This window comes from Paramormyrops kingsleyae, chromosome 17 (assembly GCF_048594095.1).
Source record: "Paramormyrops kingsleyae isolate MSU_618 chromosome 17, PKINGS_0.4, whole genome shotgun sequence".
Lineage (NCBI taxonomy): Eukaryota > Metazoa > Chordata > Actinopteri > Osteoglossiformes > Mormyridae > Paramormyrops > Paramormyrops kingsleyae.
The window spans coordinates 16,882,434-16,895,353 of record NC_132813.1 but is presented as its reverse complement, the minus strand read 5'-3'; the positions used below and the strand labels follow the sequence as shown (position 1 = coordinate 16,895,353).

Sequence of the window (12,920 nt, the reverse complement as noted above, 5' to 3'; positions counted from 1 at the left end):
TCCCTTGTGTATGTTATCTGCTTTTCAGTTTTTTTCCGGTTTCTTGATTCTCGTTTTGATATTTTTGGCATGTTCGGCATTTAGCACGTATACTTTGTTCTGCATGCGGGTTGATATTCCTGAATGCCAAGAGCGAGCGTCGTGGCTGCTGTCTGTCTCACTTGAGTCGTCTTCAAACGGGAGCACAGAACGAACACAGAAACCCAAACATCTGAGTGGCAACTTGCGGGGGCAGCGGAACGATGGCATCTGAGATCCATAGATGTTTTGTGCGGGGGGGGGGGGGGGTGTCTGTTACCAGTTCCGCTAATTAAATAGTTTTCCACTATTGACCAGTCTGGCAGTTAGCGGTTTACACACACACACACACACACACACGTTTGTATTCATATCTTTGTGGGGATTCACTTCTATAGGCATAACCCTATTCCCAACACGACGACCTTAACCCCTACCCAGCCCTAACCTTTACTATAAGTAACCAAACGAAATACGAGACTTGTGGCATCTTTAGTTTTTTGATTGAAGTCGTAGATTTTTATAAAACTTGAGTTTCCACTTTCGGGGACCAAAAAAATGGTCCCACAACGTCAAAATACTAAAGTTTTTGTCACATCGAGGGGATATTTGGCACCCACACACACAGTAGCTGGAAAACCCTCGCACTCTTCTAAGTACAGAAGTACAAGAATTCATCACTGTTTTGAAATATCAGACAGATCACATTGTTTCCCTGTTCAAGGCTCCCCCCCGTCCACTGCAGCCCTCAGCGAAGCTGATACGATCAGAGGCGGGGGCCAGCGTGATACTTATTTCGGCCGAATGAATGTTATACAAAGCCGTCCTTCGCCGGTTCTTCCAAGGACTCGCCTGTCCGCCTGTGTGCCTCAGTCCGACGTTTGCTTGGTCAGCCTATCAGTCATAAACACTGCCTCATAAAAGTCCTGCTCTCGGCTTGATGTTCTGCCGGCGTGAGGGAGTGTGTTCACGCTTTGAAAGGCGCCGCGCTCAGCGCACTAATCAAAGCTGGGCTTCAGCAGCACAGCTCCTGTTTCATCTGGTCTTATTTCATGGTTTGCATGGAGAGCTTTATCCTTGGTGCTCTCTTCCAGCGTGAGTCACTTAATGTGTTCGGAAGTTTGTCGTTTATCTGGTTCATGTGCAGCAGAAAACTTTTCTGGTTTTCTGGGGACCTGCCAGGGAGTGTGGGGGGGGGGGCGGGGGAAATGCAGCGTAGCGTAAACTGCGCTCTTTATTGCGCCTTTGAGCCTTGCTCAGACTGGGTATAAGACGCATTTATTTCTTATTAGCGAGCGTCAGAAATCCCAGATGGAACCTGGTTTTAAATCCCTCCATGGTTCTCCTTCTCCGGGCTGGGGGGCTGGTGTCGGCTCCCGGATGTTAAAGCCGCCGTGAGCCACATTGGCACTTTAGGGGGAGCGGCTCAGCCCACACAGAGCGCCCACAGCGTGCGGGGAGGCAGCCCATCGCTGGGCCCGGACCGGCAGCTCTGAGGTGCTGCTCCACTTTCGGGATCTGAAATCCTTCCAGGACTCTTGTCCGACTTGCCCGATCCAGGTCAGGCAGGCCTGGCGGGGCGACAGCCGCGCGCCTCCATCGCTTGCCAACTTTAGCTTTTGACCGTAGCTAGCTTTTGACCAGCCCGCTCCTTTTTCGCCTTTTTCCCGGCGCTGCTCTTGTCGTTAGTGACTTCGCTCGACGTGTCTTTATCACAGGAAGCACCTTTTGTTACATTTCGGTCTTCGAAATCCCTGACGCTGAAACTTGACCTTCATTGACAGACAAAACAGCTTTTACTGTCTAACACCAATCACCAATGTTCCCATTCTCCAGAGCTGAACTCTGATTGATCTTCACTAAGGTCAGGACTGATGCAGCCTGGAGCCTTTGGCTGTGTTTATTAAATTATTATTATGAGTATTTTACTTTATCAAAAATAAGCTTCGACAGTAGTGTGGAACTTGGCACATCAGGCTTGTTTTGCCTGGGGGGGTCTGCAGAATCACAGGTGCTCACTTGGCTGGATCTGACCCACAAGCCACAGGAACGTAACTGTGCTCCCTCAGTGGCAACCAGGGTTCATCACGCAGGATTAGTCAAGGTTTCTCTACCAGTTGGATTTCTTTTGCCTACAGGAGTAACCTGGTCTTTTTGGGGGCTTGAGCGGTGCTTGGAGAAGGAAGAGGAGATTTAGGTGGCGGCCAGAGTGGTTAAAGACGGTTTGAACCGTTGTAGCATGTGTGAAGTGGTCAATGTCCTGCCGTAACTGGGAAAGACTTCTCCAGAAGACTTGCCCGGGCATCAGTGTCCACAGTCCAAAGTCTGCAGCTCATGTATTATAGAGAACAATTTTATTTAGCATACATTACTGTGAAGGATCTTTTGAACTTGCAGTTTGATTTAAGGCAGTTTTTCCCCTGCGGATGTTCACCAAGCTTTTGTGGCTGTGAGGGGCATGAAAACGAGACACTACGGGATAGCTGGTGATGAGCTTCGTTGGCGGCTGGCGTGGAGGCGTCGGACTCCACTGCTTGCTGAAGCCGTTCATTACTCCACTCGTGACTGCGCGGACAGATAGGAGGAACGCCGCTTACTGCATCGTGCTTTTGGATATTTTGATGTACCTTTTGTTAGATGTTGGCCAGACCAACACATTTCTCTCTGCTTTGTGGAGACAAGAAGTGACAGAGGACCAAAATCCAGGACTAACGTGGCCAGAGACACCACTTTGTGACTGGAGAGTGAATCTCAAATATGCCCAGTGCTCACCCGGATTCTCTTTCACCAGTACAGTGTAACTAAAAAAAAGGAGAACAGAAACAACTACAAATTTCTCATAAAAATTATCGGAATTCACAATTCAATGCTGAACAGTTATATATGTGTTTGGCTAAGAGAAGAAGGCTGATTGGCCTGTTTTGCACCCATGTGACTTTTGAACTAGTATTCAGCTGCTGTCTTTTGCAGACATCAGTATTGCATTAATTTCAATTTTGCTAAACCGATAAGAGGCTTTGGTGCAGTATGCTTATATGCAGAGTGAGAACTGTTTGAAAAACAGTTGACAGTGTTATATTGAGCACACTGCAATGTTTGTGGAAAGAGGAAACTTGTGACAAATTTATATTTGTTTTTAAGTACACTGCTTAAAGCATGATGAAGGACTCTCGGTGTTGTTTTATATGTGTAATTGAAATGAACTTTTAAAAAACTGGGAGGGTTTTATTGTAGGGTTTGGATGTAGCGCTGTGTCTGAAAGGACTGTTATATTTGGATGCATGAGGGCAGCCATTGAAGGGAGGGTGGAAAGTGCCCTTTGTCGAGGGTGTCATTAGAGGTGAGCTCAAACACGGCCGACTCTGCCAGCTCCTCCATAAATACCGCCAGTGGAAACGAGGAGTCATCATATTGTGAGCGCCGCGGCCTCGCGGTGTGTCCTCGACGCGCCATTTACCACATCTCAGGCTCTCTCCTCTCCCAGAAGTGTGCATAGTTGTGGCTATTTATTTTTGAGTTTGTTCCCGTCATTGTAGATAAAAAATCAAAATGTTAGAATTCCATCATTGAACATGACCGAGTTACATACTTCTTGCACGTAAATCAATCGCATGTCTTAGATCTGTCTTTGTGCCGCGGGCTGGCTTGACATTTCTGAAACTCGTCGTGTTTTATTTAGATGGGTGTCGTGACATTTTCGCCATTCATAACTGCTGCGATCCTTCATGATTCCCCCACCCCCCCACCACCGAGGGGTTGTAGCCATGTTTGCAAGGTGCCTGGTCCTGACAGACTCGGTTGCCTGGTTACTTGACAATTCCGCGTCGTGATCTGTCTTATTGATTGGATGAATAATTAGTGGCCTGTCGTTGCCAGAGCTGAAAGGCCGAGTTCTGGCCTGTGGTGCGTTCCTGCGGTGAGGAACCCCCCTAATGACACGTCGCTCTTGCTCTCTTTGTTTCAGGATGGAAGAATGATGGCATGGCTGTAAAGATGGGCCCGTGGGCAGGAATGCAGACCTTCCACCTTTGCCTGGCCCTCCTGCTCTCCCAGCTTCTCTCCTGCTGCAGCCAAGTGTTTCAGGAGCCAGGAGGCCTCCCCCGGTTCCTCTTCACACATTCCCTCTACAATGCCACTGTATACGAGAACTCTGCAGCACGGACTTATGCCAGCAGTAAAGTTAAAATGGGGATTATGCTCCTGCACCGCTCCTGGGATATTAAGTACAGGATTACCTCCGGGGATGAGGAGGGCTTCTTTAAGGCGGAGGAGTATGTTCTTGGAGATTTCTGCTTCTTGCGTATTAGGACTAAAGGCGGAAACTCCGCCATATTGAACCGGGAAATACAGGATAATTACTTGTTGACTGTGAAGGCGTCTGTGAAGGGGGACAGCTTAGAGACGTGGACCAAAGTGAACATACAGGTGCTGGACATGAACGACCTTCGGCCTCTGTTCTCTCCCACCACGTACTCTGTGACTATTCCTGAGAGTACACCACTGAGGACTAGCATTGCACAGGTCACGGCCACCGATGCGGACATTGGCTCCAATGGGGAATTTTATTACTTCTTCAAAGAGAAGGTGGAGCTCTTTGCCGTCCACCCCACAAGCGGCGTGATCTCACTCAGTGGGAAGCTGAACACCGATGAGCAGAGCAGGTATGACCTGGAGATCCTAGCTGTCGACCGGGGAATGAAGCTGTACGGCAACAACGGCGTGAGCAGCACCGCCAAGCTCTTCATTCACGTGGAGCGAATCAACGAGCATGCGCCCCTGTTGAGCGTGGCCACCCACGTCCCATCCTCTCTGGATAAAGACCCTGTCTACGCTGTGGTCACGGTCGAAGACCTGGATGAGGGAGAGAACGGAGAGATAGAATCGGTGTCTATTGTGGCTGGAGACCCTTTGGAGCAGTTTAGCCTGTATCGGTCGGCAGCAGGCAATGAGTATAAGATAAAAGCGACAGACCCCATAGACTGGGACAATTTCCCTTATGGCTGCAACTTGACTCTTCAGGCTAAAGACAGGGGTTCCCCTCAAAGGTTTTCAGCTGTTAAAATAGTACACTTGTCAGTGAAAAGACCACAACCTGTAGAGGTCACATTTGAAAAGGAAATGTATGAAGTCTTGCTTAGTGAGATTTCCCCTCCAGGTACCATTGTGGAGGCTGTGAAAATCTCCCCAGAACCTGATGATGCCGAGTACATCCTAAGTCCCACCCCTGACGCTGTGTATTTTAACATGAACACCCTGACTGGTGTAATCACTACAGCTCGTCAGTTTACCACGGTAGATCAGGAGGTGTTTGAGTTGGAAGTGATTGAGGTAGACAGTAAGCTCAAAGCAAATGTACGAGTCACAATTGAAGATGCAAATAACAATACCCCCATGTTTACTCAGCCGTCTTACGAGGTGTTTGTCAATGAGAGCATTCCGATCGGGACAAACATCTTGGTGGTATCTGCCATTGACGACGACAAAGGCGAGAACGGGTACATAACCTATAGCATAGCGAGCCTCCAGTCTCTCCCGTTTAAGATTAACCAGTTTTCTGGTGTCATCAGCACTACAGGAGAGCTTGATTTTGAGTCCACGCCAGAGAGCTACATGTTCATTGTCAGGGCCTCTGACTGGGGGTCTCCTTACAGGCGTGAGAATGAAGTCAATGTCACAGTTCACTTGGAGAATGTGAACGACAACCAACCCCTGTTCGAGAAAATTGCCTGTCAAGGAGTGATCTCCCGCGATTTCCCCATCGGAGAGGTGATCACCACCATGTCTGCCATCGACATAGATGAGCTTGAGCTGGTGAAATATAAGATTCTCTCCGGGAATGAACGGGGCTTCTTCGATCTGAACCCAGACTCTGGGGTTCTCACACTACGGAGGTCTCTCACCACTGCCAATCCCAAAAATGGGATCTTCAGCTTAAAGATAACTGCCACGGACGGAGAGAATTTCTCTGATGCCATGTTTGTAAATATCTCGGTGGTTCATGGAAAAATTCCCCCCAAGAGCTTCAACTGCAAAGAAACCAGGGTAGCGCAAAAATTAGCAGAGAAGCTGCTCAAAAAGGCGAAAGCGAACAGCAAACCCAAAATTGAGGAAGGCTTTATAGATCTCTATTCAGTTAACAGACAGACTCCCCAGTTTGATAAATCATTTCCCACCGACATATTGGTGCGTGAAGATCTTAAGGCCGGAGCAAGTGTTTTCAGGGTAAAAGCGGATGATGGTGACACTGGCTTCAATGGCCAGATTTTATATGCTATTTCTGACGGTAACAAAGACAGCTGTTTCAGAATAGACATGGAAAGTGGGCTGATAACAGTCTTCCTACCAATGGACCGTGAAAAGGCAGATAGGTATCTTCTCAACATTACCATTTATGACCTGGGCCTACCGCAGAAATCCAACTGGCGTCTGCTGACGGTGTTTGTGGAGGATGCAAACGATAACACTCCGCAGTTTATCCAGGACAGCTACCGAGCCGTTGTGCCCGAGAACACTGCTATTGGGACAGAAGTGATTCAAGTTGAAGCCACTGATAAGGATTTGGGCGTCAATGGGGAGATTTCTTACACTATGCTGACAAGCACAACCCAGTTTGGGATTAACAGCACAAATGGGATTGTTTATGTTGCTGGACAACTTGACAGGGAGTTTATATCGATGTTTAACCTTAAAGTCGAAGCTCGTGACAAGGCCGAGAAGGGAAGCCAGAGGTTCTCTGTGGCAACGTTGAGGATATCCTTGGAGGACGTCAATGATTGCCCTCCAGCATTTATCCCCAGTTATTACAATGCACGGGTCCTGGAAGATCTTCCCATGGGCACCATTGTGGCTTGGCTAGAGACTCAGGATCCAGATTTGGGGGTTGGTGGCCAGGTCCGGTACGCCCTTGCTAATGACTATAATGGAAAGTTCGAGGTTGACAAAACCAGCGGTGTGATCCGACTGAACAAAGAGCTAGATTATGAAACGCAGCAGTTCTACAACCTGACTGTGCGTGCTAAGGATAAGGGTCGGCCCGTCTCCCTTCTGTCTGTCTCCTTCGTTGAGGTGGAGGTGGTGGATGTCAATGAGAATTTGTACACCCCATACTTCTCCGATTTTGCCCTGACCGGCTCTGTAAAAGAGAACTCGCGGATAGGAACCAGCGTCCTCCAGGTCACAGCCAGAGACGATGACGCCGGACGAGATGGAGAGATCCAGTATTCCATTCGAGATGGGAGTGGCCTGGGAAGGTTCTCCATTGATGAAGAAACAGGTATGTTGTTTTTGGATAAAGCATATTATCATTTGCTTGCGCATTAAACCATCCAATCATAACTTTGGAATTAGCTATTGGTCATTTTTGTTGATTTTTTGCTGTTTATATTATATAGTACGAAAGAGACTCAGACACAAGCTGTCTGCCTACTAGATGCCAAATCTAGGGTTTGCTCCTCTGAAGATATAAGCTATGATTTACAATCATCAATTCTTTCTTGGGGGATTGAGTCTGGACTGAATTACCACGCGGGGTTTCTTTATTTGTTGTCATATCATTTTTTCTGTGACTCGGACTTCTGACTTTTGCTTCCTGCACTGACTGCTGGACCCCCAACCATTAGATTGCTGGGAGACTATTTGACAGGACCTTTTGTTGCGTTACATTCTGCTGTGAAATGTTGAATTATTTCTTGCATGATGTAAATTAAATGACAGTGCCCTGTCCGGGTAGCAGAGACAGGACAGCCATAGTGTTCATCTTCTGTGATCGATAGGAGCATGAACATTTTGGGATGTATGACAATTAGGAGCTGAATACAAAATGCTGAGAATCATTATGACAAAGGCAATCCTCATGTACCCTGTAAATTATGACTTTGAAGTAGTTTTCTGTTCAAATGGGAGAAAATTTAAAAGTAAACTGTTAGGGAAGAAAATTTAAGCAGATTTAAATAGCAGTATCATTAGGAAGAACAATGAATTGGTGCTAAATTATCTTTGAGTAAATTAGTAAATTATCTTGACGTTACCAAATTGCCCTCCAATAGACTAGGAGGTGCACTGTCTGCTGCAGTATTTCATCCTCCTGGCATTTACGAAACAAGTAAGCATGAGGGAACCGACCCTTCATGCTAACTACGCATCCAACAGAATGGCAAAATCTGAAGGCCAAGGTAGCCTGTGTTCTGCCAAATACCACAGAGTCACACCCCCACTTCCATTGTTGTCGTTCACCACCTGCGCTCAGCGAAGTGTAATTTGAGGTACTTGCACCACGAAGCAACAAATCATTATTGTACAGTGTGAGAATGCTCCTGACTATCACAGGAAGACATACTGCAGCTCTAAACAGCCCTAAAAGCTCACCATGGGATAAGCCTTAAACGTGATATGGCACGCTCGATTAACCATTAGCGGGTTTCTGGATTCCCATCGTTGACAGAGGAAACCAGATACTCCAAGGGCTGCTTTAGGAATAAGTTGAGTTTATGTTGTGAAAGTAATATCTGTGTTAAGAGTGAGACTTGAGTTTGCTTGGCGGCACTGTGCAGTAGGGGGAATTGTGGGTCTCTGGTGCTGGCTAATGTTCGGTGAGGCCACTGCCCTGAACAGTGTCTGAAAGTGAGCCATTCCTCTAATTTGGGTTGTTAATAAATGCCAGGTTTATTTATAAACCCGAGGTGACCGACATGGCCAGATGGATATCCATAACGACACGGGAGTTTGGTTGTCGACCAAAACAGATCTTGCTTGGGGACAGAAGGTGGTGTGATTGTTAAGAATATGGACTCGTAAACTGCATGTTGCTGGCTGAAGATTAGTGTGAATGTGCCTGTGCATCCTCGAGGGAGGGAGAACAGCTCTGGTACACTACATGACCGTGTCAGATCGGTGGTCAGTTTGGAACAAAGCATTTTCCTAGGAACACAGCCATAATGACAATTCTGTGTTGGCCTCACCCAGTTTCTGCTGCCAGACAATAGAAGCTGAGGATTTTTCAGCCACAGCACTGTCAACAGAGAGGAGGCTGATCGTGGTCTGTAGAACATAATGTGTCCGACATTGGGGTATGGTTATACAAGGAGAAAGAGCATTGCAGGCATCATAATAACGGCCCTACAGCATGATTCAGCATTGGCAGAGGCCCCTGTTGTCATCTTGACCAAAGACCTTCCCAGTGGTGCTTGGGTTAGCTACATGCTCTGGCTGTGTGCTGCTTCACTCTTCCCATCCTGTGCAGACAACGTGCCAAAAGGGGAGGGAGATAACCTTCAATAATCCACGCAACTCTTCAAAACTTATTGCACTTTTAAGAACCCGCTCCCTCCCACATCTCTCCTGCTGTGCCACCATCTCTGAATCGCCAACTGGCATGTGCTGTATAGCCATGGAAGGCCAGAAACCAGAGGATGTGTTAAATTTATGGCCCTTGTTAGCCCTGAACAGGTCATACCTATAAATCAAAGGGGGCCCCATAGTAAAAACAGCACAATTAGGGCCGGGAGCCGCTGGTGCTGCTGCGGCTGAGCCGGCTTTTGGGAACACGTGCCAGCGAGTTTCTCCTGACAGCCAAGCGTGCCCGGAGCTACGAGAATTAAATGGAAGTTGTACTTCAGCCCCGGTTGGCTGCTGTGGCATGGACGTGGCTGAGCAAGCGGCGGTCTGCACAGCTTGCAATGGCGTGCTCCATATGGGACCTTCCCAATGGTGTTTTGGAGTCCTCATTGTCAGCCTTGTAGCCTAAACAAGCCTTGCTGAGTTTAGACCTCCCAAATACTGCTAAACAAACGTACCCAGGGGCTGAGAAAATGCCCTTTAGGTTTTGGGATAGATATTCACATGAACTCTGCTGCCACCTGAATTTCTGTCCCAGATTATGACATTTTAGTAGGGGATGTGCACTCGTTCCCGAGGCCAGGGCCATTTCTGCCCAGGGTCCCCAAAGCCACGAGCAAAAAGCTCTCTGCTGTTCAGTGCTGCTGCAACCAAAACCACAGAGCCGGAGGCCACCGCTGCCCCTCCCCATTGCCCTTCTCTGGGTAGGTGTCTGCGGTTTCTGCTTATGAACCCACAGTGAGGAGGAGGGCGCTGGAGATGTTCTGGAATAAGGTTGATGTGGGAGACCTTATTTACGGGTGAGCAATGCAGCCCCCCCCCCCCCCGCCGCAGTGAAAGGCAAGAGCGCTTCTCAGAGAATGTTTGCTCTGTTTCACTGTCTTGTAACACAAAATCCCTGCTGTAGCTCTTTTGGCTGCTTCGCCGGTGCATAAAATGCACGTCTCGAAGCCAGCTTGGAGCACGCCGTGAGTCAGCGTGACTGGTAATGGGCCTCTTTGCTTCCCCCAGCTCCTTATTCACGAATAGTCAAGATGCATCTATCTCAGTTTCCTTGGGGAACATTATGTGTTCCAGTTTGCTTTTCGAGGCAAAAGCAAACTTGTGTGTGGCTCGGATTCGAGGCTCCGCTTACGTTATCTCCATTTTCAGCTGCCAAAACAAACCTTTGCTGAAGTCCGCCTGGCTGACGAGGAGCATCACCTCATTAAGCGTAACCGCACATGCCGCTGAACCCAGAGGGGGGACGAGCAACAATGAGGCGATGTTGTGCACGAGTGCCTGCTTTACACTGTGTTTTTAAGAGCCGTAAACCGTCCTTCTTTCTGAAGGTCGAGGTCTGAGCATTAATTAGTTGCTAGCAGCGATGGCCGAGCCTGCCTGCTATTAAGAACGTTACTGATCTAATGTCGGTTATGGGGAGTTTTCAAGGGGCTGTTTTTATGCTTAGCTTTTAATGAAGCATAACATCTCTGTTTAAGCTGGTTCTTTTCTGCTTTGCCCACCTCCCCCAGTGAATAGCATTGTCAGCTTGAGTAAGGAAAAGGCAGCCCATAGCCGGGTGTTTCAGAGCTGGGCGCGAGGAACTCCGGTGACTCAGCATCCTGTCGCCTTCTCCATGAGAGATATAGAAATGGAGCCATCCTCAGCCTTTTGGCTGCTGCAGAGAGCATAGCTCTAGCTTGGCTTAGTGGTCAAAGGACATTCCAATGTCCTATCTGAGTTATGTGGCACTAGGCTAAGCTGGGGTGGACGTTTGGTGTCAGAGGGAAATGATGAATTCCCAGAAGTCAGTGCAGCAGCAAACCGATCCCCTCCCACTGATATTGACTATTTGCTAGTGTGTCATTGATGTATTGAGTAAGACTTGGGTGCATGGAAGCATCACTGCACAACGACATGGGTCATTACTGCCCTCTTGGATCTGACATTCTGGTCTTTGTGTTGGTGGCTTTCTCACTAACTTGTAACAATAAAACCTACTCACTATTTTTTCCCTTTATACATACATGTGTGAACTTTTACAAGTGTCTGGTAGACGTCTGATAAATCCATGGCAGGCTCTGCTGTGAGGTCCAGGTGGAGAGCTGCGGTGTTTCCCAAATTCTTCCACAGCGAGGTGGCAGGAGTAGAAGGGGGTAGCAGATACCAGGATGTAAGGAACACCCTATTAGTGACCTGAAGGCCACCAGTCCTAGATGACAGAACTGGGCCCCTTACCACACACAAATGAGGTGGTTCCAGAACCATTTCTTATGGGTATTTAAGGTGAAAGTTAGAGGGACCTCCTTGTGTTTTAGATTATTTTTGGGATAGAAACTGGGTTTGGCTGCTGGATCCTGCGTTTCACGCTAAATCCGCAAATAACCCAGTGTGTACTTTATGCTAGCTTCCTGTGCTAAAGAAAATAGCTAAGGTAATGATAGCTTGTGGTTAGGCTTGTTCACTGGCGGTAGCTATTTTTTTTCACCCCATGTTCAGGGTTAGAACGCCGAAAGGAAGCGCAGCGTAATTCTTCAAGGGATTGTTACAATGCTGAAAGCAATTAGGATTAAACCAATCCGGTGTAAACGTACCCTTTTCTCGTCATGGAGGCAGATGGGTTTAATGGTGTGTAGCGTGGCCCAGCTGAACTCTGAAATGTAAACCGTTAAATGGCATGCAGAGTACGAGAGTAACAATGCCTTCCTAGCTGCAGGCTCCTCCGTCATTGGCTCTTCTGGGAGATTAACGTGGGGTTTTTCACGAACCATTCATGGACACACGACGGCTCGCGTCGGTTGCCTGTGTGATGATGAAGTTTTGTTTCTGGGCAGCGCAGTGGCTGAAAACGCTTTAAAAACGCAGGCGGCCAGGTGACGTTTTCAGTGCTTAACGCCAGGCTGCGTCTGCTGCTTCCTGAAGTATAAATGTCTGTTATGTAGATGCATTAATTTCTTAGCTCCTCCCAGAAGCCGCGTCATGGCAAACTGTGCAGAAAACTTTCAGCGTTTTGGTGTCCCTTTGCTCTGCTGTCATTTCTGACGAGCGACAGACATTGCTGCCCTTGGATGGAGGGGAGATGGAAGTCATCATGGAAGATCTTGTTGCGCAACACAGTTTTGTCTTATTTTACTGTTTATTTTTGGGGTGCCTCCGCTAAAAACCCGTGACCCCTTGTCTCACCGTGTGCCCAGCCCTCTGGTGCAGATTGCAGTCACCTCCTGATGGTAAATGGCAGATACTCTGTGACCTTTTCTCTGACCCCTCACACCACTTGCCTGAAATAGCACTAGTGGGCTTTAAGGTAAGTGTGTGGATTGATGGGATAAGGGTTCATAGGGCACAGACACTGACACCTTCCGGATGGATGCTGACAGATCCCAGTGTTTTCCTGTCAGCTGTCGACTGAAATAAATCGGACGTCTGGAATAAATTAAGGTAGCAATTAACTTTCCTGACATTCTTTAGCAATTTAGTTCGATCACTGCACAGTAAATGTATGTTTTTTAAAAGGAGTTGAAAAAAAATGAGACAGAAGTAGTACAATATTTAAAAAATATATAAAATGGGAATATAAGCACAAAAAA

The 12,920-nt window shown here is 47.7% G+C and overlaps 1 protein-coding gene across 7 annotated transcripts in view; it reads left to right on the top strand.

Moving 5' to 3' along the window:
- The window catches only part of fat3a (FAT atypical cadherin 3a), a 130,573-nt gene that overhangs the window by 23,327 nt on the left and 94,326 nt on the right, over positions 1 to 12,920 (top strand). For all 7 annotated transcript variants that reach the window (XM_072701580.1, XM_072701578.1, XM_072701575.1 and 4 more), the window contains exon 3: positions 3,983 to 7,291. In XM_072701580.1, the coding sequence (XP_072557681.1) occupies positions 4,000 to 7,291 (3,292 nt within the window). In that variant the 5' untranslated portion in view covers positions 3,983 to 3,999. The remainder of the gene's footprint in view (positions 1 to 3,982; positions 7,292 to 12,920) is intronic.